Source organism: Ammospiza nelsoni, chromosome 1 (genome assembly GCF_027579445.1).
Source record: "Ammospiza nelsoni isolate bAmmNel1 chromosome 1, bAmmNel1.pri, whole genome shotgun sequence".
NCBI classification, from domain to species: domain Eukaryota; kingdom Metazoa; phylum Chordata; class Aves; order Passeriformes; family Passerellidae; genus Ammospiza; species Ammospiza nelsoni.
The window spans coordinates 154,862,110-154,889,339 of record NC_080633.1 but is presented as its reverse complement, the minus strand read 5'-3'; the positions used below and the strand labels follow the sequence as shown (position 1 = coordinate 154,889,339).

Here is a 27,230-nt window from a genome sequence, read left to right as displayed (position 1 = left end):
CGGAGGGCTGAGATGGGAGCCTTGGCACGGCCCTGGCACGGTTCTGGCACGGCCCTGGCACGGTGCTCACACCCTGCCGGCCAGCAGCCTCTCTTCTGGCCGGACAACAGAGCGCGGCTCCAGCCTCCAGCGCTGCAGCAGGATGGCTGGGGAGGCTGGGGAGCTGCGGATCCTCTGTGGGGAGATGGGATTAGGGACGGGGATCAGCGCTGGGAACCGGGGCCGGGAACCGGTGCCTTGATCCAGAGCTGGTGCTGGGAGCCAGAGCTGTTGCCAGGTCCCGGAGCTGGTGCCGAGAGCTGGAGCTGGAACCAGGAACAGGAGCTGGTACCAGAAAAAGGCGCTGGAACCAGAAAAAGGAGCTGGAACCAGGGGCTGGAGCTGGAACCAGGAACAGGAGCTGGTACCAGAAAAAGGAGCTGGAACCAGAAAAAGGAGCTGGAACCAGGAGCAGGAGCTGGTACCAGGAGCTGGTGCCAGGAACCGGAGCCGGTACCGGGAAAAGGAGCTGGAGCGGAGAGCAGGCGTGTGTGCAGCCCCCCAGTGCGTGAGCACACCAGGGTGTGGTGGACACGGGTGGACACGGGTGTGTCCAGCCCCGGCGGCTGCAGTCACGCCCAGGTTCAAGCACCGCAGTGTGCACAGAGAGCACACCTGTGCACAAACACACACACATATGCACTAGGGGGGCCTCGGGAGCTACAGAGACCCCCGGTGCCCCCTGCCACATCCAGTTGCTGGCGTGCACAGCCCCCCCGACCCCCAGCCCCATCGGGGCCATCGCGTGCCGAACTGACCCCGACAACCCCAGCACCACCGCACCCACCCCACGGGGCTCAGAGACCCCCGAGCCCCCCGGAGCGGGGAGGCGTGAGGACCCCCGGGATCCGACACCGGGGCAGCGCCGAGGTCGGGATCCTGTCCCGGTCCCTCTGTCCCCTCCGTGGTACCTGCCGTGAGGGGGACAAGGCTCAGACCCCCGCCCGCTCCCGCTGCGGCCGTACCGGGGCTGCCGCTCGCTCCGTCCGTCCGGATCCGGTGCTGGCGCAGCCGCTCCTTCCGCGGTCATGTGCCGGTGCCGGCACGGGCGCAGGGAGCGAATCCCCCGGCCAGAGCCGGACAAAGGGCCCTTTTCAGCCGCGCTGGGCCCCGCGGGCCCCTCGGCGTCAGGGGACAAAGGTCCGGCACGCTTGGCACCGGCAGCGCCGGGCACTCCCCGCCCGGGGCACCCGCGGGGCGCGGGGCACCGGACTCTGCAGAGGGGGTGGGCGTGCGGCCAGGACCCCTCCCGCACCCCCGACCCTCCGGGCTCTCACCTCCTTCCGCCAGCGCTCCGCGGGGAGCGGGGCTGGCGCCACGTGCGCGGGGCTGGCACGGCTGGCACGGTGCCCGCCGGGATCCCAGCGCTGGCACACGTCAGCGGGGGCTGGCACACGCCGGCGCGGTGCCACCGCACCCTGCCCGGGAGCCGCCTGTGCCCGCGGGCCCGGGGCCGCTGGTGTCACCCTTGTGCCCACTCTTTTGTGCCGCCGGTGTCACCCTTGTGCCCACTCTTTTGTGCCGCCGGTGTCACCCTTGTGCCCACTCTTTTGTGCCGCTGGTGTCACCCTTGTGCCCACTCCCTTGTGCCGCTGGTGTCACCCTTGTGCCCACTCCCTTGTGCCGCTGGTGTCAACCTTGTGCCCAGCCCGTGTGGGGTCCCCAAAGGGGCGCGGGGGTCACCAAGACCCCCAGCCCTGCCCTCACCCACCTGGGGCATCTCAGAGGGCAACAGGGCACACTGGGCACGCCCGCCTCACCCTGCCGCTGCCTGCTGGAGGGTCTTACCCGGTGGGCAGCAGTGCTGGCAGCACTGCCCACGGCGGGGGCTCTGCCCAAATCCACAGAGTGGGCACCGGGGTCCCCCCAGCACAGCTTGGGGTGCAGGGGGACAGAGGAACAGGCAGGGAGCAGGGAGAGAGCAGGTGAGGAGCAGGATGGATGCAGGTAGGAAGCAGGTGGGGAGCAGGGAGGAAGCAGGGAGCACGATGCAGGTAGAGAGGCGGTAAGGAAGGTGGGGAGCAGGTGGGGAGGGGGCAGGGTGCAGGTGGGAAGCAGGAAGGGTGCAGGGAACAGGCAGAGGTGCAGGTGAGGAGCAGGGAGCAGGGAGGAAGCAGGGAGCAGGCAGGGAGCAGGATGCAGGTGTGGGGAGCAGGCAGGGAGCAGGTGAGGAGCAGGATGCAGGTAGAGAGGAGGCAGGGGGCAGGTGGGGAACAGGAAGGGTGCAGGGAACAGGGAGAGGTGCAGGTGGGGAGCAGGGAGCAGGTAGGAAAGAGGCAGGGAGGAGGGAGGAAGCAGGGAGCAGGTGAGGAGCAGGCAGGGTGCAGGGAACAGGCAGAGGTGCAGGTGGGGAGCAGGATACAGGTAGGTGCAGGCAGGGAGCAGGTGAGGAGCAAGAAGGGTGCAGGGAACAGGCAGAGGTGCGGGAGTGGCCAGGTCCAGCCCTGGGGTGGCCCAGAGCCACCACCCCGCACAGCCACCTCACTGGGGGACACAGCACCCACACACAGCCAGGCTCCTGCCTGACCCCACTCCCAGTGCTCCCAGTTGGATCTGGGACCCCATCCACCCCAATGCCAGCGCTCCCAGTTGGGACTGAGACATTCCCCCTATTCCAATGCTCCCAGTTGGGTCTGGAACTTCCCCTCCTCTCTCCCAGTCCCCCCTCAATCCCAGCCATGCAAAAGACTCCAATTGATTAAAAATTCCAAATTTTATTTTCAGTTTTATTCTAAATTTCACTGGTGTCACACAGGTGACCCAAAGTCCTCCTGCCCACCTGCTGCCCTGGCACGAGGGTGCCCAGGAGTGTCCCCAAGTGAGGATCCCCCCACTGTGAGCTCCTGGACAGGGCAGGAACATCCCTGCACACCTTGAGCCCCCAGACACCGTAACCCCCACCTTGGCACCAGTGCCAGGGGACGCCGAGAGGATAAAAAGGGGTCGTTGCAGCAGAGCCCCTGCCGGGGGGCTCAGAGGGGGCCCCCGTGGCGGCTGCGGCAGGTGATGAGGTACTGCGGGTAGGCCTGGGTGTCGTTGAAGATGACGAAGATGTCGGGCTGCCGCGGGTCATCCACCACGCTGTGGTAGCGCTGGGGCGCCCCGGAGCCCTCGCGCGGAGGGGGTGCCCGCAGCCCCCGCCGCCCGGCCGTGAACTCCCCGGTCAGCACCTTGGCCATGAAGATGAACTTGGTGCCGCCGGCGCTGGGCGGGGAGTAGCGGTCCCGCGCCGAGATCGCCGCGCGCACCGCGAAGTAAACGCCGCGGCCGTAGAGCGTGGCTGCAGGACGGGCATCAGCTGGGGCACGGGGGGTGTGCCGGTGGCACCGGGAGCACATCGGCACCCTGGGGCCACATTGGCCCCCTATTCCGCACTGAGGGCACCGTGCCCACCTTGGAAACCCCTTCTTATGCACCTGTGATCACCCTGTTCCTGTGCAAATGGCACTGTGCTCACCCCACCACCCCGTTCCACGCCAAGGGCACTGTGCCCAGCTCACCACCCCATTCCACACTGAGGGCACCGTGCCCAACTTGGCACCACATTCCCATGCCCCCATGATCACCCTGTTACTATGCAAATGTATACTGTGCCCATCTCACCATCCATTCCACACCGAGGGTGCCATACCCACCTTGGCACCCCATTCCCATGCACCTGTGATCACCCTGTTCCTGTGCAAATGTGCTCACTTCACCATCCCATTCCTACACCAATGGCACCGTGCATACCTTGGCATCCCATTCCCATGTAACCACGAGCACCCTGTTCCCGTGCAAATGGCACCATGCCCACCTTGGCACCACCACCTTGGCCACCACCCACTTCCCACGCACCCTTTATCACCCTGTTCTTGTGCAAATGGCACTGTGCCCACCTCTCCACCCCGTTCCTACACCAATGGCACTGTGCCCACCTCAGCACCCCACTCCCATGCCAATGGCACCCAGTGCCCTGTTCTCATGGTGCTGTCAGCATCATGCCCACATGGACACCCTGTACCCATGCCAATATGACACCGTGCCCCCCTTGGTGCCCTGTTCCCATGCCAATGACACCATGTCCCCCCTTGGTGCCCTGTTCCCATGCTGATGGCACCATGCCCTGCCTTGGTGCCCTGTTCCCATGCCAATGACACCATGCCCCCCCTTGGTGCCCTGTTCCCATGCTGATGGCACCATGACCCCCCTTGGTGCCCTGTTCCCATGCCAATGACACCATGTCCCCCCTTAGTGCCCTGTTCCCATGCTGATGGCACCATGCCCTGCCTTGGTGCCCTGTTCCATGCTGATGGCACCGTGCCCCGCCTTGGTGCCCTGTTCCCATGCTGCTGGCACCATGCCCCTCCTTGGTGCCCTGTTCCCGCACCAAGGGCACCCCTTGGTCACCCCCCATGTGCCTGGCGCTCACCATTCTTCCCGCAGAAGCTGCGGTTGAAGCCGTGCAGGCAGATCTCGCAGCTGGAGGCCTTGGTGGTGCCGTGGAAGAGGACGCGCTCCACGACGGTGCCGGCGGCACAGGCGCGCTTCACGCTGCCCTTCTTCAGCTGGTACTGCTTGTACAGCACTGGATGGATCAGCTTCTGCACCTGTTGGGCACTGCCGCGTCACTGCTGCACCACGGGGACACCCTGGGGGTCCCCCGTGCCCAGCCCCACCTGCACGATGCTGATCTGGCTGTGCAGCTCCTCCAGAGTGCTGCAGAAGTGGCGCACCGTGTCGGCGAACTCCTCCGAGTCCTCAGCCAGCACCATCAGCCGCACCTCCTCCTCCAGCCCAGCCACCTCTGGCCCTGCCATGCACGGATAAAGCCCTGGTGAGTGTGGGCACAGTGAGAGGCACGGCTGGCCCCACGGCACCCACACGCACCGAGCAGGAAGAAGGCGCTGTCCAGCGGGGGCTGGCTGCGGCAGATGGGCACGGCGTGGGCGCTGCCGATGTCAAACTCCTCCATGCGCTCCAAATCCACGGTGAAGGGCCGCCCATCCAGCACCAGATCCAGCCGGCGCTCCTGGCGCGACCAGGCCTGCTCCAGCAGCGCTGCTGCCTCGGGGGCATAGGGGACAGCGGTGCCAGAGGGGTCCCAGCGCACCCAGTGCGCGGCGGCAGCGGTGGCAGTGGGGTCAGCGGTGGCACCGTGCCCCGGCGGTGGCAGACGGTGGAGCAGCAAGGCGAGCTCTTGGGCAGCCAGGGCCGTGTACTCGGCGAAGCCGCGCAGCGTGGCGGTGTCACCGCGCAGACTGAGCTGCACGGTGTGCCGGCACCGCAGCAGCGCCAGCGCGCAGCGCCCGGCAGCTGGCAGCGCCCGCAGCCGCTCGCTCGCCACGTCCTGCGCCCGCAGCCGCCCCGCCAGCGCCCGCTCCAGCTCCCGTGCCACCGCCGAGGCGTCCTGCTCGGAGGAGCAGAACAGCGTCACCCGTGCCGTGTCCACCGCCAGCAGCGCCTCCTCCAGCGAGGCCTCCCGTGCGGCCAGCAGGCTGGCATCCTCCTGGGCCTGCTCCTGCTCCTGCTCACGGCTGTAGGAGCTCAGGGACAGAGCGGTGGCACGCGCCAGCTCCTCCTGCTCATGCCTCGCGTGGTCCATGGAGAACTGGATGGCCAGGGCCATCTGCACCTCCTCTTCCTCCTCCTCCTCCACGCCGGGGTCCGACAGCAGCTCCTTGGCACCATCACCACCAGCGGCACAGATGAACGCGGCGTTGGGGTCCCACTCGTCACCAGGGAGGGTGTCAGGCCACGGGCCGGGGCTGCCACGGCCGTCGGCGTCGCTCGGGCGCAGTGCTGCCAGCAACTCCTTGATCTCCTCTGTGGGAGCAGCGGGGTGTCAGCCATGAGGCCCCACCACCATGTCCTGGGGAGGACCAGCACCTGTGGCCTCCTCATCCCACCGCAGCACCCGCAGAGCGGGCACCAAAGTGTCACCCTCGCCCCTCACCTGCGCTGGAATGGAAGCCATGGTCACCCCCATCACCATCGCCATCAGTAGCGGCATTGTGGCCCTCAGGCAGGTCCTGGTGCCAGGAGCGTGGCCAAGGCTCCCTGCTTGGGGGCAGCAGTTCCTCCAACTCCAGCTGTGGGGATCAAGGGTGGCATCACCAATGCTGCTGTGGCACAGCAGGGACCAGCACAACGGCACCCACTCGCCAGACCCCTCTCTCCCCACGAGGCTACACCTGGGGATCTGGAGGGCTCCAGGGTTCACTGTCCAGCTGGATGACGCACTGGAAGCGGCTCTCCAGCTGCTGCAGCAGGCTCTGCCCAGCCGGGTCCCGCAGGAAGCGGGCAACGCCGGGGAAGTGCAGGGTTGTGGGGTGCGAGGCCACAGAGTCCAGCAGGCTCTGCAGGAAATCCGCCATGGCCTGGCACCGGCCAAGCTCCCCGCTCACCTGTCAGCAGAGGGGCAAAGGGTCGGCACCTGGGCACCAGCGCCTGCCCAGCTCCCCACTCACCTGCAGGCAGCGTGGGCAGCACCACGGGGCTGGCAGCCCCTGGCACAAGGATGTGTTGTGAGCATAAGGAGGTGGGGGTGCAGCAGAGACCCCTGCCCATACCTGCCTGCACCTGCCCACACCTGCCTGCACCTGTCTATACATTCCTGTACCTACCTGTACCTCCCTGCTCTGCTGCCTGCACCTGCCCACGTTGCTGCCTGCACCTGCCCACACTGGTCTGCACCTGCCTGCACTGCCCACACCTGCCTGCACCTGTCTGTACCTGCCTGCACCTGTCTGTACCTACCTGCACCTCCTTGAACTGCTGCCTGCACCTGCCCACACCCCTGTCTGCACCTGTACCTGCCTGCACCTACCTGTACCTCCCTGCTCTGTGGCCTGCATCTGCCCACACCTGCCTGTACCTGCCCACACCTCCCTGCACTGCTGCCCGCACCTGCCCACACCCTTGCCTGCACCTACCTGTACCTCCCTGCACTGCTGCCTGCACCTGCTTGCACCTGCTCACGCCTCTGCCTACACCTGCCTGCACCTGCCCACACCTACCTGTACCTGCCCACACCCCTACCTACAATTGCTCACACCTGCCTGCACCTGCCAGCACCGCTGCCTACACCTGTCTGTACCTGCTGACACCCCTGCTTGCACCTGCCCACACCTACCTGTACCTCCCTGCACTGCTGCCTGTACCTGCCTAGACATGTCTGCACCTGTATGTATCTGCCCACACCTGTCTGAACCTATCCACACCTACTCACATCTCCCTGCATTGCTGCCTATACCTGCCCACAATCCTGCCTACACCTACCTGCACCTCCCTGCACTGCTGCCTGCACCTGCCCACATCTCCCTGCACCTGCCTGTACCTGCCTTCACCTACCTGTACCTGCCCACACATGCCTGCACCTGCCTGTATCTGCCCACACCTGCCTGTACCTACCCACACCTCCATGCACTGCTGCCTGCACCTGCCCACATCTCCCTGCACCTCTCTGCACCTGCCTACACCTCCCTGCACTGCTGCCTGCACCTGCCCACACCTGTCTGCACCTGCCTTCACCTACCTGTACCTGCCCACACATGTCTGCACCTGCCTGTACCTGCCCACACATGCCTGTACCTGCCCACACCTGTCTGCACTTGCCTGTACCTGCCTTCACCTGCCTGTACCTGCCCACACCCCTGCACTCAATGCTCTTTAAGGCCTCTTCCAACCTAGTCATTCTGTGAATTCCACAACTTCTCCTGCTCCTGCCTGCAGCTCACCCGGAAGCCAGAGATGTCCCCCCCCTCCAGTGGCAGCAGGGACACTTCGGGGACGCTGCTGAGCACGTCCTGGTAGTGCTGCTGCAGGTAGCGCACGGCTCCCGGCTCCGCTGGCACCAGCGCCTCGTCCTGCACCGACACTGCTGACACCGGCTCTGGCACCACCACCGACACGGGCCTGGGGGGCTGGGCCTGGCTGGGCACGGCCCTGAGCCCCTTTGTGTCCTTGTCCCTGCTGGGGAAGGTGGCTGGGGGGCTGCCCCGGCCCCGGGTGTGACGTTGGCACTGTTGGCGCTGGCGCTGTGTCCGGTGTGGGATTCGTGTGTGCCACAGCAGGGTCTGAGGTTGGCACTGAGTCCGGCGGGCAATCTGTGTCCAGCAAGGGCTCCCTGACCAGCAGGGGCTCCGTGTCAGGAGGAGGGGCTCTGTCCGGAGCAGGGACAGCGTCCGGGGGCACGTCCGTGTTCTCCTCCAGCAGCTCCAGGAAGGGAAAGTGGGGAGTGAGCTCCAGCACCGTGTCCTGCAGGCGGTGTGGCCTCTGCAGCACCCGCTCTGCGGCTGCGGGGACAAAGGGACGGGCAGCTGGTGGCACAGAGCGGCTCCCTGTGCTCCTGTGATCACCCCGTTCCTGTGCAAATGGCGCCGTGCCCACCTTGGCACCCCCTTCCCATGTCCCCATGATAACCCTGTTCCTCTGCAAATGGCACTGTGCCCACCTTGGCACCCCCTTCCCATGTCCCCATGATCACCCCATTCCTGTGCAAATGGCGCCGTGCCCACCTTGGCACCCCTTTACCATGTCCCCATGATCACCCTGTTCCTGTGCAAATGGCACCATGCCAACCTTGGCACCCCGTTACCATGTCCCCATGATCACCCTGTTCCTCTGCAAATGGCACTGTGCCCACCTTGGCACCCCTTTCCCACGTACCCATCACCCTGTTCCTGTGCAAATGGCACTGTGCCCACCTTGGCACCCCCTTCCCATGTCCCCACGATCACCCTGTTCCTGTGCAAATGGCACCATGCCCACCTCACCACTCTGTTCCCTCACCAAGAGCACTGTGCCCACCTTGGCACCCCATTCCCATGTCCCCATGATCACCCTGTTCCTGTGTAAATGGCACCGTGCCCACCTTGGCACCCCCTTCCCATGTCCCCATGATCACCCTGTTCCTGTGCAAATGGCGCCGTGCCCACCTTGGCACCCCCTTCCCATGTCCCCATGATCACCCTGTTCCTGTGCAATTGGCACCGTGCCCACCTTGGCACCCCTTTCCCACGTCCCCATGATCACCCTGTTCCTGTGCAAATGGCACTGTGCCCACCTCACCACCCCTTTCCATACCAATGGCACTGTGCCCACTTTGGCACCCCCTTCCCATGTCCCCATGATCACCCTGTTTCTGTGAAAATGGCACCATGCCCTCCTTGGCACCCCACTCCACACCAAGGGCACCGTGCCCACCTTGGCATCCCATTCCCATCCACCCATGATCACCCTGTTCCTTTGCAAATGGCACTGTGACCACTTCACCACGCTGTTCCTGCACCAAGGGCACCGTGCCCACCTTGGGACTCTGTTCCCGCACCAAGGGCACCATGAGCACCTTGGCACCACCCCATTCCCATGCACACATGATCACCCTGTCCGTGAGCAAATGGCACCATGCCCACCTCACCACCCCATTCCATACCAAGGGCACCATGCCCACCTCACCAACCCTTTCCACACTGAGGGCAATGTGCCCACCTTGGCATCCCATTCCCATACACGCATGATCACCCTGTTCCTGGGCAAATGGCACCGTACCCACCTCACCACCCTGTTCCAGCACTGAGAGCACTGTGCCCACCTTGGCACCCCATTTCACACTGAGGGCACCATGCCCACTTTGGCACACCATTCCCATCCACCCATGATCACCCTGCTCCTGAGCAAACAGCACTGTGCCCACCTCACCATCCCATTCCACATCAAGGGTACTGTACCCACCTCACCATCCTGTTCCTAGACCAATGGCACCATGCCCACCTTGGCACCCCATTCCCATGCCCCCACCATCACCCAGTTCCTGTGCAAATGGCACCGTGCCCATCTCACCACTCTGTTCCCACACGACGAACACCATGCCCACCTTGGCACCCCATTACTGCACCAAGGGCACTGTGCCCACCTCACCATCTCTTTCCACACCAAGGGCATCGTGCCCACCTTGGCACCCCATTCCCATGCATCCATGATCACCTGTTCCTGTGCAAATGGCACCATGCCCACCTCACTACCCTGTTCCCACACCAAGGGCACCATGCCCCCTCACCACCCCATTCCATACTGAGGGCACTGTGCCCACCTTGGCACCTCATTCCCATGCACCCATTATCACCCTGCTCCTGTGCAGTGTGCCAGTGTGCCCACCTCACCACCCTGTTCCCGCACCAAAGGCACCTTGGCACCCCATTCCCATGCGCCCATGATCACCCTGTCCCTGTGCAATCAGCCCTGGCTCCCTGGCACCATGCCCTCACCTGCCGGCTCCTGGAAGGTGACGATGGCCCCGTGCCCCCCTGGCAGCACCCGCACGTCGCTGACGCGGCCGCCGTCGCTGCGCCGGTTCTCAAAGTAGAGCTCGAGCAGGTCCCGGCCCAGCACCGTCCCCAATGCCCTCACCCGCACCGCGGGGCTCCGTGGTACCCGCAGCAATGCCAGTCCCTGCCGCCGTGCCCGCTGCTCCGCCGATGCCAACTCTGGGGCACGGGCAGCGCTGGCACCGCATCCCCATGGCCGTGCCATCGCCCCCACCATGGCCGTGCCACCGCATCTCCATGGCCGTGACACCGTGCCCCCACCATGGCCCTGCCACTGCTCCCACCATGGCTGTGCCACTGCGTCCCCATGGCCATGTCACCACCTCCACCATGGCCGTGCCACCGCCCCCACCGTGGCCATGTCATCGCCCACACCATGGCTGTGCCACCGCGTCCCCATGGCCGTGACACCATGCCCCCACTGTGGCTATGCCATCGCCCCCACCATGGCTGTGCCACCGCGCCCCCCATGGCCATGTCACTGCCTCAACCGTGGCCATGCCACTGTCCCTGCCATGGCCATGCCATCGCCCCCACCATGGCTGTGCCACCGCATCCCCATGGCCATGTCACTGCTCCCACCACGGCTGTACCACCACCCCCACCACAGCCGTGCCACCGCTTGCACCATGGCCATGCCACCGCCCCCACCATGGCCCTGCCACCATCCCCACCATGGCCGTGCCACTGCCCTCACCGTGGCTGTGCCACCGCCCCCACTATGGCCATGCTACCGCATCTCCATGGCTGTGCCACCGCCCCCCACCATGGCCATGTCACTGCCCCCACCATGGCTGCGCCACCGCCCCCAATATGGCCCTGCCACTGCCATCACCATTGCTGGGCTACTGCCCCCACCATGGCCCTGCCACTGCTCCCACCATGGCTGTGCCACTGCGTCCCCATGGCCATGTCACCACCTCCACCATGGCCGTGCCACCGCCCCCACCGTGGCCATGTCATCGCCCACACCATGGCTGTGCCACCGCGTCCCCATGGCCGTGACACCATGCCCCCACTGTGGCTATGCCATCGCCCCCACCATGGCTGTGCCACCGCGCCCCCATGGCCATGTCACTGCCTCAACTGTGGCCATGCCACTGTCCCTGCCATGGCCATGCCATCGCCCCCACCACAGCCGTGCCACCGCTTGCACCATGGCCATGCCACCGCCCCCACCATGGCCCTGCCACCATCCCCACCATGGCCGTGCCACTGCCCTCACCGTGGCTGTGCCACCGCCCCCACTATGGCCATGCTACCGCATCTCCATGGCTGTGCCACCGCCCCCCACCATGGCCATGTCACTGCCCCCACCATGGCTGTGCCACCGCCCCCAATATGGCCCTGCCACTGCCATCACCATTGCTGGGCTACTGCCCCCACCATGGCCATGCCACCTCCCCCACCATGGCCGTGTCACCACTCCCACCATGGCTGTGCCACCCCCGCCACCATGGCCGGGCCACCGCCCCCATGGTGCTGTCATGCCCAGAGTTTGGGCACCTGGCAGAACCCGCGCCCCAAAATGCCATCCTGGTGTCCCCCCAAGATCATCAGCCCACTCAACACTCCCACCCCTGGCACCAGGGCACCTGGCAGATCCCATACCCCAAAACACCACCCCGGTGTCACCCCCAGACCCCCCAGCCCATCAGCCCCCTGCCCCCAATACTCCCATCCCTGGCACCAGGGCGCCCAGCAGAACCCATGCCCCAAAATGCCACCCTGGTGTGTCCCACAGACCCCCCAGCCCATTAGCATTCAAGCCCCCCAATACTCCCACCCCTGGCACCAGGGCAGCCAGCAGAACCTGCACCCCAAAATGCCACCCTGGTGCCCCCCAGTGTCCCCAGTCCCACCTGGGGGGCTCAGGGGCTCCTGCAGCCGCAGCAGGCTCCAGCCGGGCACCGAGCCCTGGCACAGGGTGACAGTGCCAGGGGACACCCCCAGCAGGGTCCCCAGGTGCTCGGGGGGGGTCCCGGGCTCCAGACCCCGCAGTAGCAGGTGGGAGGGGTCCCAGGGGGGGGGCCGGGCGCACCCCCAGCTCGGCCCCCCCCGAGCCTGTGGCTGCCGTGGGCCAACACGTTCTGTGCGTCTGAGGAGGGAAGGCAGGGTCACTGGGGGCTCACCCAGCACCCCTGCGACCCCCGAGGGCACAGCACCGCTCACCAGTGCTCCCAGCAGGGCTGGGAACCCCTCAGCCCATCCCAGTGGGACTGGGAACCCCCACACCCCATCTCAGTGGGGCTGGGAACCCCCACATGTTATCCCAGTGGGGCTGGGAACCCCCACACCCCATACCAGCAGGGCTGGGAACCCCCACACCCCATCCCAATGCTCCCAGTGGGGCTGGGAACCAGCCCATCCCAGTGCTCCCAGTGGGGCTGGGAACCCTATCCCAGTGCTCCCAGTGCAACTGGGAACGCCAAATACCACCCCAATGATCCCAGGAGGACTGAAACCCCCAAATCCCCTCCCAGAGCTCCCAGTAGGACTGGGATGGTTACACACTCCATCCCAGTGCTTCCAGTGGAACCGAGATCCCCAAATCCCACCCCAGCGCTTCCATTGCAACTGAGACCTCCAAATCCCACCCCAGTGCTCCCTGTGGGACCGGGACCCCCAAATCCCCCCCCAGTGCTCCCTGTGGGACCGGGACCCCCAAATCCCCCCCCAGTGCTCCCTGTGGGACCGGGACCCCCAAATCCCACCCCAGAGCTCCCAGCTGAACCGGGACACGCCCCCCTGCCCACGCTTACCCTGGGGGTCTTCGAAGGTGAGGAAGAGGAGGGGCCCGAGGCGCTGGCAGCTCTGCACGGGCCCCCCGCCCGAGCGCCGCCGGCTCTCGAAGTACAGCACCAGCAGCTCCTCGGGGGCGTCGGGGGGCACCCCCCTCACCTCCAGCACCCCCCCCGGCCATCCTGGGCCACACACACGTGTGGGGCTGGGGTCCTTTACGCCCCCTCCCCCCCCAACCCGCTGGGACGCCCCGTGACCCCAAGCCCCCTCCCCAAACTCCCCGTTCGTGCCCCTCCCCGGAGCGAGGGTCCCCTCGGCCCCGCGTCCCCGGGGCGGGACCCCCCTTTAGCCCCGGGACCCCCCGCCCCAGGGCGGGACCCCTCGATCGCCGCGCACCTCCCCAGCCCCGTGGGGGTCCCACACCCCCCGGAAGGGTCCCCCCACACCCCGCACCGGATCGGGACCCCCCGATCGCCCTGGACCCCCCCAGCCCCATGGAGATCCCACACCCCGGACCGGGACCCCCCGATGGCCCCGGAACCCCCAGCTCCGTGGGGGTCCCACACCACCCGGCAGGGCCCCCCCACCCCGCACCGGATCGGGACCCCCCGATGGCCCGGGACCCCCCAGCCCCATGGAGGTCCCACACCCCCCGGAAGGGTCCCCCCACACCCCGCACCGGATCGGGACCCCCCGATCGCCCTGGACCCCCCCAGCCCCATGGAGGTCCCACACCCCCCGGCAGGGTCCCCCCACACCCCGCGGGGCAGGGCCCCCCCACGCACCGGACGCTGCGAGGCTCCGCCCCGGCCGAGAACAGAAACCGAAACGGGACCAAAACGGGAAGGGGAAGGGCGGGGGGCGGGACCGGGGTGGGGACACGGGACAGCCCCCACGCGGGACGCGGGGACGCGGAGCCGTCCTGCAGAGGGGGACTGGCGACTGCGGGACTGGCCACACGCGGGACACGGGAGGAGCACCACGGGTGACAAGTGACTGTTCCTTGTGCGTGACAGGCCCCACGAGTGACCGGGGACACGGAACTGACCCCAGAGGTGACAAGGTAACACGGCAAAAGCCCCACAGAGGTACACGAGAATGACGTAGGCGCATGGGCCATCCTCAGGGTGACAGGGGGACACGTGGCTGTCCCTCATGCCTGACTGAGGGATCCGTGACCGTCCCCACGAGTGACCAGGGGACACGGAACTGACCCCAGATGCAACAAAGGGACACGGAATAAGCCCCCACAGAGTTACACAAGAATGGCGTAGGCACATGGGCCATCCCCAGGGGTGACAGGGGGACAAGTGACTGGCCATCCTGAGTGACCAGGGGTGAAAGGGGGACATGTGGCTGTCCCTCGTGTGTGACCGAGGGATCCGTGAGCAGCCCCACGAGTGACCAGGGGACATGGAACTGACCCCAGACATGACAAGGGGACACCAGAAAAGCCCCACAGAAGTACATGAGAATGACGTAGGTGCACAGGCCATACCCAGGGGTGACAGGGGGACACGTGGCTGTCCCTCATGCCTGACCGAGGGATCCGTGACCGTCCCCACGAGTGACCAGGGGACACGGAACTGACCCCAGATGCAACAAAGGGACATGGAATAAGCCCCATAGAGGTACACGAGAATGGCATAGGCGCACGGGCCATCCCCAGGGGTGACAGGGGGACATGTGGCTGTCCCTCACGTGTCACCGCGGGCACGTGACCGTCCCCAGGAGTGACCTGGGGGCACAGAACTGACCCCAGAGGGGACAAGGGGACACCAAAAAAGCCCCACAGAGTTACACGAGAATGACGTGGGCACATGGGCCAGCCCCAAGGGTGGCAGGGGGACACTTGGCTGTCCCTTGTGCGTTACTGGGGGACTTGTGACCAGCCCCACGAGTGACCAGGGGACACAGAACTGACCCCAGACATGACAAGGGGACACGGAATAAGCCCCACAGAAGTACATGAGAATGACGTAGGCGTACGGGCCATCCCCAGGGGGACACGGGGACACGTGGCCGCCCCTCGCGTGTCACCGCGGGCGCGTAACCGTCCCCACGCGTGACCAGGGGAAACGGGACTGATCCCAGAAGCGATAAGGGGACACGGAATAAGCCCCAAGATGTACACAAGAATGATATAGGCGCACGGGCCATCCCCAGGGGTGAGAGGGTGACACGTGGCCGTCCCCTGCGCGTCACCGCGGGCGCGTGACCGTCCCCACGCGTGACGCGGCGGGGCCGGGGCCGCCCGCGCCGAGTGCGCGCTGCCGCCACCAGCGGGCGCTCTGCTGCACGGCCCCATGGCCCCGCCCCCAAATAGGCCCCGCCCCTCATCAGCTTCTGTGGCCTACGCAGCATTAGCGGGCCGGGCCCCGCCCAGTCCCCGCCCCCTGCAAAGCCCCGCCCCGTGCAGGCCCCGCCCCGCCCGGCGCGCAGCGAGCGGACCCCGCGCAGCTCGGCCCGGCCGGTGAGCGGGAGGCGCGGAGGGATCGGGGGGTCCGGGGCTCGGGTGAGGGGTACCGGCGGCGAGCGGAGGGTGCGGAGGCTCCGGAGGAGCCCCCGAGCGCGGTTCCCTCCGCCGCTTCCCGCTGCCGCAGTCCGCAGCGCACGGGTTCGGTGCGAGGCGGGGGGGGTAGCGAGGCGGGGGTAGCGGGGCCGAGCGGGACCCCGCGGCCGCGGGCACGGCGGGGGTCTCCGGGCCGCTCCCCCCGCGGCAGCGCTCGGGGATTAGGCTCGCTGCTGCCGTAAATAGGCCGCGCCGGGGCTTTACCGAGCGTCAGGGCAAAGCGGCTTACGGGACTCGGAGAGAACCGGGGGGGGCGGCGGCACCCCCGCAACCCGTGATGCGGGAGCACCTGCACCCCCGCAACCCCGCCCGCCGGGCTGTGGGCATCCCTGCGCCCCCCGCACGCCGTGCTGCCGGCTCCCCCGCGTCCCCCGCACGCCGTGCTGCGGGCACCCCCGCACCCCGTGATGCGGCCCCCCCCGCATCCCCGCAATCCGGGTGCGTTCACCCCCCGCACCCTGCGAGCCCACAGCGCCCGCACCCCATAGCCCCGCTCGGGGTGCCCCCCGTGCCTCCATGCGGGGTGCGCGCCGCGGCCCCTGACCCCCTTCAGGGAGTATCCCGTGCCCCATACACCCCAGGAATGCCGAGGCCCGAAATGCGCCCCCCGCCCGGTGTCGGTGCCGCCCCCGCGGCGCCGCAGGGCCGGGCCCCCCCCCGTCCCGTCGCCCGCCCGCCCGGGGCGCGGGGCCGTCACGCGGCCGCCGTGGTTGCGCCACCGGCCGGCGCTGCCCGTTGGCCGGGCCGGGGCCGCTGCGGCACCGGAACAGCGGCGGAACCGCTTGGGCACCGCCGCCTGCCAGGCTGCGGCACCGGCAGCGAGCCCGCGCGGGTACCGGTCCCGGTACCGCACCGCCGAGTGCGCGATCCCCGCGTAGGGCGCAGCCGCCCCTCCCGCACCGCCCGGTTTTGTAACCGGGCTCCGGGAGCGGGGGCGGCCCCGGGGCTGCGGTGGAGCCCGCCCGGCTCGATGCGGTGGGGCCGCGGCCTGGGTACGGGCCTGGCAGGACGCCGCCGCTCCCGGTGACGGCCCAAGGGGGCAGTGAAGCAGCGCCGGGGCTCCCCCGCACCGCTGCCGGTAATCGCGGCGGGAACCGGTCCCGCATGGCGATCCCAGCCCCGCACTCCGACCCGCGGCCTCCGACCCGCGGCCCCCGACCCGCACCCGGTCCCGCACAGCGATCCCAGCCCCGGGGCTGTTGCCATGGCAACGGCCTCACCGCCGCCATCTTGTGCGGGCACGGGGGCGGGGGGAGCGGGATGGGACCCCCCCATGGCGGGGACCCCCATTCTGGGCATCCCTGAGTGAGGGACTCCCATCCCGAGGCATCCCCGAGTGAGGGACCCCCATCCCAGGGCATCTCCCGAGTGAGGGACCCCCATCCCCAGCATCCCCTGAGTGGTCACCCCAATACTGGAGCATTCCCTGAGTGAGGGACCCCCAATCCAGGGCAACCTTGAGTGAGAGACCCCCATCCCCGGGCATCCCCCGAGTGTGGGACCCCCATCCCCGGGCATCCCCTGAGTGAGGGACCCCCATCCCAGGCATCTTTGAGTGCGGGACCCCCATCCCAGGGGCATTTCTGAGTGAGAGAGCCCCATCCTGGGCAACCCCCGAGTGCGGGAATCCCATCCTGAGGCATCTTCCAAGTGAGGGACCCCCATCCCTGGGCATCCCTGAGTAAGGGACCCCCATCTCAGGCACCCCCCGAGGAAGGGAACCCCGAGGAAGGTGTCCCCGAGTGAGGGACCCCTATCCTGGGTGTCTCCGAGTGCAGGGACCCCCATCCTAGGGACCCCCCATCCCGGGGCATCAACCGAGTGAGGGACCCCCATCCTGGAGCATCCCACGAGTGAGAGACCCCCATCCTGGGTGTCCCTGAGTAGAGACCCCCATCCCAGGGCATCTTCCACATGGGACCCCCAGGATGGCCATGGCAGGCTGATGATGGCCATGGAGGGGTGATGGCCATGTGGGGTTTGATGGCCTTGGGGGGCTGATGGCCATGGGGGTGATGAGGAACAGGGTGACAGCAGTTGGGAGGGTGATGGCCATGGGGGGTTTGATGGCCATGGGGGGCCGATGATGGCCATGGAGGGGTGATGAGGAAGGAGGCCCTGTGTGGCTACTGAGGACAGAGTGATGGCTGTGGGGGGACAGCCATGAGGGGCTGATGGCTGTACTGGGGGGGACGAAGATGAGGGGACGAAGGCTGTGAGGGGTGATGAGGAGGTGGGTGACAGCCATGGGGGACGATGCCACCATCTCTAACCCCCTGTCTCCCCCACAGCACCAAGGCGGCCGCAGCCTGCGCGCCACCATGTCCCACGAGAAGAGTTTCCTGGTGACGAACGATGGTTTCGGGGGCCAGCAGCCGCCCGCGGTCCCCCCAGCGTACCCGCAGCCCCCGTACCCTGTGGCCCCGTACCCCCAGCCCCAGTTTGGCCCCACGCCCTACCCGCAGCCGGGCTTCACGCAGGGGCCGGGGCCGTACCCACCACCGGGGCCGTACCCCCCCGCCGGGCCGTACCCCCCCGGGCCGTACCCCCCGCCCGGGCCCTACCCCCAGGGCCCCTATGGGCAGCCGCCCTATGCCCAGCCCCAGCCCATGGTGCCCGGAGACCAGGACTGTAAGTACAGGGAAAAGGGGGGTGGGGGGCTGCAAATGGGCTGGGGGACCCTCCTGGCTGTCACACGGGGGTGTGTGACACACCTGAGGCTGGGGGTTCAGGTGTGTGGGCAGCCCCTGGGTTGTTACATGGGGGTGTGTGGCACACCTGGGTGTCACGTGGGGCTGTGTGTGTGACACACCTGGGCTCCTGCCTGAGGCTGGGGGTTCAGGTGTGTGGGGCAGCCCCTGGGTTGTTACATGGGGGTGTGTGGCACACCTGGGTGTCACACAGGGCTGTGTGTGTGACACACCTGGGCTCCTGTCTGAGGCTGGGGGTTCAGGTGTGCAGGGCAGCCCCTGGGTTTGGTCCCCCTGGGTGGGGGACCCTCCTGGCTGTCACACGGGGGTGTGTGACACACCTGGGTTCCTGTCTGAGGCTGGGGGTTCAGGTGTGTGGGGCAGCCCCTGGGTTGTTACATGGGGGTGTGTGGCACACCTGGGTGTCACATGGGGCTGTGTGTGTGACACACCTGGGCTCCTGCCTGAGGCTGGGGGTTCAGGTGTGCAGGGCAGCCCCTGGGTTTGGGCACTGAGGGAATCCCTGGGGGGCTCTCTTGGAGGGGGAGCAGTGCAGACTTGGGGGGGGGGGGAGTCTGGCAGCTCAGGGGGCTCAAGTGGGGCAGCAGGGACCCCTCTGTGGCTCCTGGCTGCTGTCCCACATGTCCTGGTGGGCAGCTGGGGGTCTGTGCCCACCAGGGACAGTGACTCTGGGAGAGGGGACACTGCCCAGAGCAGTGCCAGCTGTGACACCTGGCTTTGGGGGGCACAGAGCTCCACTCCCCATGGCTCTTGCCCCACACATCCTGGGGGCCATGCGCACCATGGGGATGGCACTGGCTGTGACCCTGGGAGGGGGGACACTGCCCAGAGCCGTGCCAGCTGTGACACCTGGCATTGGGGGGCACAGAGCTCCACTCCCCATGCATCCTGGCTGCTGTCCCACAGAATCTGGGGGACTGTGCCCACTGGGGATGGACCCTGGGATGGGGGTGACACTGCCCAGAGCCATGCCAGCTGTGACCCGTGGCTTTGTGGGGCACTCCCTGTAGCTCCTAGCTGCTGTCCCACATGTCCTGGGGGACCATGCCCACCAGGGATGGTGCTGGCATGCCCAGAGCCGTGCCAGCTGTGACAGCTGGCTTTGGGGGACACAGAGCTCCACTCCCTGTGGCTCCTTCCCAACAGATCCTGGGGAACTGTGCCCACTGGGGACAGCACTGGCTGTGACCCTGGGAGGGGGGACATTGCCCAGAGCCATGCCAGCTGTGACACCTGGCTTTGGGGGAGCACTCCCCATGGCTCCTGCCTGCTGTCCCACACATCCTGTGGGACCATGCCCACTGGGAATGGCACTGGCTGTGACCCCGGGAGGGGTGACACTGCCCCGAGCCATGCCAGCTGTGACACCTGGCTTTGGGGGACACTCCCCGTGGCTCCTGGGACCCTCCCAAGCAGTGTGCCCCCTCCCCACAGCCCCCCTGCACAGCACCTACCACGAGGATGGGCCCCCCTCCTACTATGACAACCAGGACTTCCCGTCAGCGCACTGGGACGACAAGAGCATCCGGCAGGCCTTCATCCGCAAGGTGGGACACGGGGGGCTCGGGGCGGGGTGCAGGGCATTGAGGGACCCCCCCGTGACCCTGCCCCCTGTCCCCAGGTGTTCCTGGTGCTCACGCTGCAGCTGACCGTCACCTTCGCCTTCGTGACCGTCTTCACCTTCGTCAAAGGCGTGCGGGGCTTCGTGCAGCGCAACGTGTGGACGTACTACGTGTCCTACGCCGTGTTCTTCATCTCCCTCATCGTCCTCAGCTGCTGCGGCGACTTCCGCCGCAAGCACCCCTGGAACCTCGTGTCCCTGGTGGGCTGGGGGCACGGCTGGATGGGCGTGGGGAGTGGGGGCATCCTGGGCCAGGGGCACGGCATGGCAGGGGTTAAGGGTGCTGGGCTGGGGGCGCATGGAGGGTTTGGGGGTGCCATGGTGGGTTTGGGGATGCTGAGCCAGGGGCACACAGAAGGTTTAAGGGTGCTGGGATTGGGGCACGGGGAAGGTTTGGGGGTGCCATAGTGGGGTATTGGGGTTTCTGAGCCAGGAGCACACAGAGGGTTTAAGGATGCTGGGTTGGGGGTCCACGGAAGGTTTAGGGGTGCCACAGTGGGGGCAATTGGTGGGGCAGGTTTGGGGGTGCTGAGCTAGGAACACACAGAGGGTTTAAGGGTGCTGGGTTGGGAGCACATGGAAGGTTTGGGGTGCTATGGTGGGGGTGGGTATAGGGGTGCTGAGCGAGGGGCACACAAAGGGTTGGGAGACGCTGAGTCAGGGGGCACGTGGAAGGTTTGGGGGTGCCATGGTGGGGGCACTTGGTGGGATGGGTTTGGGAGTGCTAGGCCAGGGAGCACACGGCAGGTTTGGAGGTGCCAGGCTGAGGGGGCAGATTTGGGGTGCTGCACCATGGAGGTTTTGGGGCAGATTTGGAGCTGGTGGGGTGACAGGGCAGGTTTGGGGGTGCTGAGCCAGGAGCACACAGAGGGTTTAAGGGTGCTGGGATTGGGGCACGGGGAAGGTTTGGGGGTGCCATAGTGGGGCATTGGGGTTTCTGAGCCAGGAGCACACAGAGGGTTTAAGGATGCTGGGTTGGGGGCACATGGAAGGTTTGGGGGTGCCACGATGGGGTGGGTTTAGGGGTGCTGAGCCAGGAGCACACAGCAGGTTTAGAGATGCCAGGATGAGGGGGCATATTTGGGGTGCTGCTCCATGGAGGTGTTGGGGCAGATTTGGGGATTCCAAGCCAGGGGCACACAGAAGGTTGGGGGATGCTGACCCAAGGGGCACATGGCATGTTTGTGGGTGCCAGGCTGGGCACACAGGCCTGATGGGTTCCCTCTTTGCCTTGCCAGTCCATCCTGACTGTCAGCCTGTCCTACATGGTGGGGATGATCGCCAGCTTCTACGACACCGAGGCTGTCATCATGGCTGTCGGCATCACCGTCGTCGTCTGCTTCACCGTGGTCATCTTCTCCCTGCAGGTCAGCGCCAGGGCTGCCCCTGCTCCTGCCTGGGGGGCTCCAAACTGGGGGGGAAACACCCCAGTGACTCTCTCTGGGCTCCTGGGGGGCTGTGGGATCTCCTCTCATGGGCCTTTGGACCCCAGATGGGGTGTACAGCCCTCCCCAGTTCCCTGCGGGCTCTGGGGGCTCCACCCGGGCTCTGACCCCCCCCCAATCCCCCTCCCCACAGACCAAGTACGACTTCACCTCGTGCCGGGGCGTGCTCATCATCTGCCTGGTGGTGCTCGTGCTCTTCTCCATCCTCTGCATCTTCATCCGGAACCGCATCGTGGACATCGTCTACGCCTCGCTGGGGGCCCTGCTCTTCACCTGCGTGAGTCGGGGGGCTGGGACCCCCAGATGCTGGGGGGGGGCAGTGCCACCAGCACCCCTGGGTGCTCTGGCTCCGTGGGGACACACAGGGTGTGCTTGGGGTGCCTGGTTGATTTGGGATTGGGGGATTTATGGGACTTGTTGGTTCCTCCTGCCCCTGACACTGCCCCATTCCGCAGTTCCTGGAGGTGGACAAGCAGGGTGTGCTTGGCTGGTTTGTGGTGGGAGGGATTTATAGGACCTGGTGGTTCCTCTTGCTCCCCACAGTGCTCTGTTCCACAGTCCCTGGTGGTGGACACACAGGGTGTGCTCAGGGTGAAGCGTGCAGGGTGTGCTTGGCTGGTTTAGGGTTGGGGTATTTATGGGACCCGTTGGTTCCTCCCACCCCTGACACTGCCCCATCCTGCTGTTCCTGGAGGTGGACACGCAGGGTGTCCTTGGGGTGGATGGTGCAGGGTGTGCCTGGCTGGTTTGGGATTGGGGGATTTATGGGACCTGCTGGTTCCTCCCTCCCCTGACACTGCCCCGTCCTGCAGTTCCTGGCGGTGGACACGCAGAGTGTGCTTGGGGTACCTGGCTGGTTTGGGGTGGAGGGGATTTATGGGACCTGTCTGTTCCTCCCTCCCCTGACACTGCCCCGTCCCTGGCAGTGGACACTCAGGGTGTGCTTGGGGTGTCTGGCTGGTTTGGGGTGGAGGACACCTGTGGGATCCACTGGTTCCTCCTGCCCCACACTGCCCCGTCCCACAGTTCCTGATGGTGGACACGCAGGGTGGAGGGTGCAGGCTGTGCCTGGCTGGTTTGGGATTGGGGGATTTATGGGACCTGTTGTGCCCCGTCCCGCAGTTCCTGGCGGTGGACACGCAGCTGATCCTGGGCAACAAGCAGCTGGCGCTGAGCCCCGAGGAGTACATCTTCGCCGCGCTCAACCTCTACACCGACATCATCAACATCTTCCTCTACATCCTCGCCATCATCGGCAGGGCCAAGGAGTAGCCGCCGCCCCCTCCCAGCCCCGCCGCTCGCCGCGGCCCCGCCCCGGTCGGGATCCCCTCCCCGTAGCCGGTTTTGTCGCCGTTCTCATCGCGTTCCCCGGCGGTTCCTGCCCCGCGGGGGCTCGCTGGTGCGGGGCTGCCACGGCCCCCCCAGCCCCCTGCTCCTCCCTGCTGTGAATACGATTTTCCTCCCCTACCCCACCCCGTTGCGTTGAACGCGGACTGGAAGCACTTTGGAACCCCCTCTGTCCTGTCCTGTCCCCTCCCTGTCACCACTCCAGCTGCGCAGGCAGGGGCAGTGCCAGCAGCACTGCAGACCCCCCGGGCCACTGTCCCTGCCTGTCCCCACCCCAGGCCCCCCGTGCCACATTCCTGTGGCACCTCCAGCCATCCCCGAGGCACCGTTCCCACGTGGGTGTACCACCAGAACCCCTCGAGCCACTGTCCCTGTCTGTCCCCAGACCCTGAGCCTGTGGCACCCTCCTGCTCTGAGCCACTGTCCTCATGTGGAGACACTCTGAGACCCCCCAAACCACCAGCCCTGCCCATTGCCACCTGCCTGTCCCCACCCCCGTGCCACAGCCCCGCCTGTGGCACCCCCAGACCCCCCCTGCCCTCCCCGCGTGGCCGAGGCCCCATCCTGGTCCTGCTGTTAATAAATTGTCTTGTTCATCTCCCACGGCTCTGGCTCCATCGCAGGGTGTCCTGCTGTCCCCACCACGTTCCAGCTGGGGTCGGGTGCCACCAGGGCTGAGGACAGCCTGGGGACAGAAGGCTCAGGGTGAACCCCAGCAGGACCAGAGGAGGCAGCCAGGTGAGGTTGGGTCCTGTTTCCTGAGGCTGAGGGGAGGTTTAGGGTGGATACTGGGGAAATTCCTTCCTGGAAGGGGCTGTGGAGCCCTGGCACTGCTGCCCCAGGCAGGGCTGGAGTCCCCATCCCTGGGGGGATTAACAGATGTGTGTATGTGGCATTTGGGGACATGCTCTGGGGTGGCCTGGGCAGTGCCATGAGCAGTGCTGGACCTGCTGGGCTCAGAGGCTTTTCCATCCAACCCAACCATTCCATGATTCCTTGATGCCCAGTCCATCCTGGCAGCTCCTGGCACTCTGTTTGGCAGCTCCAGCCCTGGCCAGTATTTCTGTCTGCACATTCTCCCTCGGGAAGCATTCCCTGCTCTTCCTCTGCTGCTCCCAGGCCTCTCCTGTTTGAGAGTTTTAAGAGCAGCTTTTAAGGGTTTTAAGGTGGCACCAGCAAAAGGAGGTTTGAAATAAAGGCAAAAGCCTGACAAGGTTTGTGAGCAAAGCTCACTCAGTGGTTAAAGCACACAGAGACAAAAATCTAAAGCTAAAATCACCCTGGTCTGACTCACCTAGATCTAAAGGGTGAAGGATCCCAGGGAAACATCCCAGAAGTCACAGCCCAAACAGAGAGCTGAGGAGCAGGCAGCAGGCAGGGGCACAGGAGGGCACGGGGTATGCACAGGGACAGGGTTACACTGTGAGAAATGCCGCGGGAGCTCAGGGAAGGGCACAGGGACAGGGTTACACTGTGGGAAATGCCCTGGGAGCTCAGGGAAGGGCACAGGGACAGGGTTACACTGTGAGAAATGCCCTGGGAGCTCAGGGAAGGGCACAGGGACAGGGTTACACTGTGGGAAATGCCCCAGAAGCTTGGGAAGGGCTCAGGGGATGCACAGGGACAGGGTCACACCTGTGAGAAATGCCCTGGGAACTTGGGAAGGACATGGGGGATGCATAGGGGCAGGAACAGGGTTACACCTGTGAGAAATGCCCTGGGAGCTCGGGAAGGGCTCAGGGAAGGGCTCAGGGAAGGGTCGGTGCCTCTGCTCCTCTGCAGGGCTGAGCCCCAAGGGCCGGGGGAGCAGCCCAGGCTCCCAGCTCAGCGAAGGTGAGGCCTCTCCCAGGGAATGCCAGGCACAGCCCAGGGGCAGAGGAGCTCCAAGGCTCCCAGGAAGCGTTTGCAGGTCACAGGAGAGAGGGTGGACTTTGGTCATGGCCGTTTTCCATCTTGGCTGCAATTCAGGCCGGGAGATCTCTGGAAGTTCCACAGAGAAAATGTTCCGCTTGTGTTGTTGTTCAGGCAAGAAAAATAAGTTCCCAAGGCCGTTTTTTTAAAGGAGGAGCTTGTTATCCATGCAGCAGGAATTCCTGGGAGCAGACTGTGCTCCTGATAAGCTCGGGAGGAGCTTGGCAAGCAGGTGCTGCTCGTTGGGGACTGATGGCATTTCTGAGCTCACAGAGCAGTGTGTGGGGTGCAGCACCCCAGATCCATCTCCCACCTGTCTGTTCCTGGGACTCCACATCCCACTGCTCTGTTCCTGGGGGTCCAGATCAAGTCTTTCCTGTCCCAGGGCTGCCTGTCTGTCCCCTGTTCCTCTCCCAGGACTGCCCAGGTCCCTCTCTGTCCCCAGGTCCCTCTCTGTCCCCTGTCCCTCTCTGTTCCTGTCCCTCTCCCGGGCTCCCCAGCTCCCTCCCTGTCCCCTGTCCCTCTCTGTCCCCTGTCCCTGTCCCAGGGCTCCCTCTCTATTCCCTGTCCCTCTCTGTCTCCTGTCCCTCTCTGTCCCCTGTCCCTGATTTCCAGAGCAGAGCCTTCCTGATTTTCTGGCTCTGGGCCGCCCCTGACGGAGCAGAGCTGCCCTGGCAGCTTCTCCTCTCTGCTGCCCTCCGGATCCACCCTGCGGTTTGTTTATTTCTGGAAGCCCCTCCCCAGCACCTGTCGTGCTGCTGCTGTCCCTGTCCCACCCCCGAGGCCACGTGAGTGTCACACACAGGATCCCCGGGGCTGGCCCGGTGTCCCACGGCCCTGGGGCTGTCCTGGCTGTCCCCGTGTCCCATAACCCTGGGTGTGCCTCCTGTCCTGGTTGACCCCATGTCCCACAGCCCCGGGGCTGCTCTGGCTGTCCCCGTGTCCCCCTGTCCCACAGCCCCGGGGCTGCTCTGGCTGTCCCCGTGTCCCCCTGTCCCACAGCCCCGGGGCTGTCCTGGCTGTCCCCGTGTCCCATAACCCTGGGTGTGCCTCCTGTCCTGGTTGTCCCCATGTCCCACAGCCCCGGGGCTGCTCTGGCTGTCCCCGTGTCCCCCTGTCCCACAGCCCCGGGGCTGTCCTGGCTGTCCCCGTGTCCCATAACCCTGGGTGTGCCTCCTGTCCTGGTTGTCCCCATGTCCCACAGCCCCGGGGCTGCTCTGGCTGTCCCCGTGTCCCCCTGTCCCACAGCCCCGGGGCTGTCCTGGCTGTCCCCGTGTCCCATAACCCTGGGTGTGCCTCCTGTCCTGGTTGTCCCCATGTCCCACAGCCCCGGGGCTGCTCTGGCTGTCCCCGTGTCCCCCTGTCCCACAGCCCCGGGGCTGCTCTGGCTGTCCCCGTGTCCCCCTGTCCCACAGCCTCGGGGCTGTCCTGGCTGTCCCCGTGTCCCATAACCCTGGGTGTGCCTCCTGTCCTGGTTGTCCCCATGTCCCACAGCCCCGGGGCTGTTCTGGCTGTCTCCGTGTCCCCCTGTCTCACAGCCCCGGGGCTGCCCTGGCTGTCCCCATGTCCTACTGTCCCCGGGGCTGCCCTGGTTGTCCCCATGTCCCACAGGCCCCAGGGCTGCCTCCTGTTCTGGCTGTCCCCTTGTCCTGCTGTCCCCGGGGCTGTCCTGGCTGGCCCCATGTCCTGCTGTCCCCGGGGCTGTCCTTGCTGTCCCTGTGTCCCACAGCCCCGGGGCTGTCCTGGCTGTCCCCGTGTTCCGGTGTCCCGTGTCCTGACTGGCTCTGTGTCCCACTGGCCCCGGGGCTGCCTCCTGCCCTGGCTGGCCCCGTGCCCACGGTGCCAGGGGAGGAACTGGGGCTGCAGCCAGGAGCTGCTGCTGGGCCAGTGACGCTGCCAGAGGCCAAGTCCAGAGTCCAAGAGCCTTTCGGGTGCTTCCCTGCGGGGTGTTGGTTCTGGGGTGGGAGTGGGGCAGGCATTGAGCCCTTGAGAGGTTCCCACTCGGATCACTCTGCCAGCTCTGGGCCACAGCACAGAGGAGATGTGGAGCTGCTGAAGTGAGTCCAGAGGAGGCCACGGAGGTGCTTCGAGGGGTGAAGCCCTTCTGCAGTGGAGACAGCTGGGAATGTTCAGCCTGGAGAAGTATCCATGAAAACACCAAAGCTTCTTCCACTGGCTAAAGGAGCTCCAGGAGAGCTGGGGACAGACTTTGGACAAGGGCATGGAGGGACAGGACAAGGGAGAATGGCTCCCCAGTGCCACAGGGCAGAGAAAGATGGGATATTGGGAAAGAATCTATCCCTGTGATGGTGGTGATGCCCTGGCACAGGCTGCCCAGAGAAGCTCTGGCTGCCTCATCCCTGGCCGTGTCCCAGGCCAGACTGGGCAGGTCCTGGAGCAGCCCGGCCCAGGGGAAGGTGTCCCTGCCCATGGCAGGGCTGGCACCGGATGAACTTTAAGGTCGCTCCATCCCAAACCATTGCAGAGCCCCCGGGGCCGGGATGGGGCGGGCGCTCGGCAGCGCCAGCAGCTCGT

General features: G+C 66.2%; 3 protein-coding genes across 5 annotated transcripts in view; 2 read left to right on the top strand and 1 right to left on the bottom strand.

The window, feature by feature from the left end:
* The window catches only part of LOC132078984 (NAD(P)(+)--arginine ADP-ribosyltransferase 2-like), a 348,971-nt gene that overhangs the window by 287,406 nt on the left and 34,335 nt on the right, over positions 1–27,230 (top strand). The gene's annotated exons all lie outside the window — the stretch shown is intronic.
* PARP10 (poly(ADP-ribose) polymerase family member 10) lies at positions 2,738–13,584 on the bottom strand. Its single transcript, XM_059478623.1, has 12 exons — positions 13,542–13,584; positions 13,109–13,270; positions 12,209–12,586; positions 10,287–10,505; positions 9,435–9,510; positions 7,758–8,385; positions 6,213–6,425; positions 5,975–6,110; positions 4,909–5,844; positions 4,698–4,831; positions 4,451–4,628; positions 2,738–3,319 (listed from the first exon to the last, which is right to left on the bottom strand). Exons 1-12 carry the CDS (start codon positions 13,582–13,584, stop codon positions 3,012–3,014), a joined length of 3,411 nt encoding a protein of 1,136 aa, XP_059334606.1. The 3' UTR covers positions 2,738–3,011.
* On the top strand, positions 13,977–23,382 carry GRINA (glutamate ionotropic receptor NMDA type subunit associated protein 1). Of its 3 annotated transcripts, none has more exons than XM_059487232.1 (7): positions 13,977–14,151; positions 17,952–18,291; positions 19,806–19,918; positions 19,993–20,193; positions 21,231–21,359; positions 21,571–21,714; positions 22,560–23,382. In XM_059487232.1, exons 2-7 carry the CDS (start codon positions 17,982–17,984, stop codon positions 22,707–22,709), a joined length of 1,047 nt encoding a protein of 348 aa, XP_059343215.1. In that variant the 5' UTR covers positions 13,977–14,151; positions 17,952–17,981; the 3' UTR covers positions 22,710–23,382. The 3 variants fall into 3 exon arrangements, with proteins under 3 accessions (XP_059343215.1, XP_059343222.1, XP_059343230.1); XM_059487239.1 differs by lacking the exon at positions 13,977–14,151 and adding an exon at positions 15,513–15,561; XM_059487247.1 differs by lacking the exon at positions 13,977–14,151 and adding an exon at positions 15,892–16,098.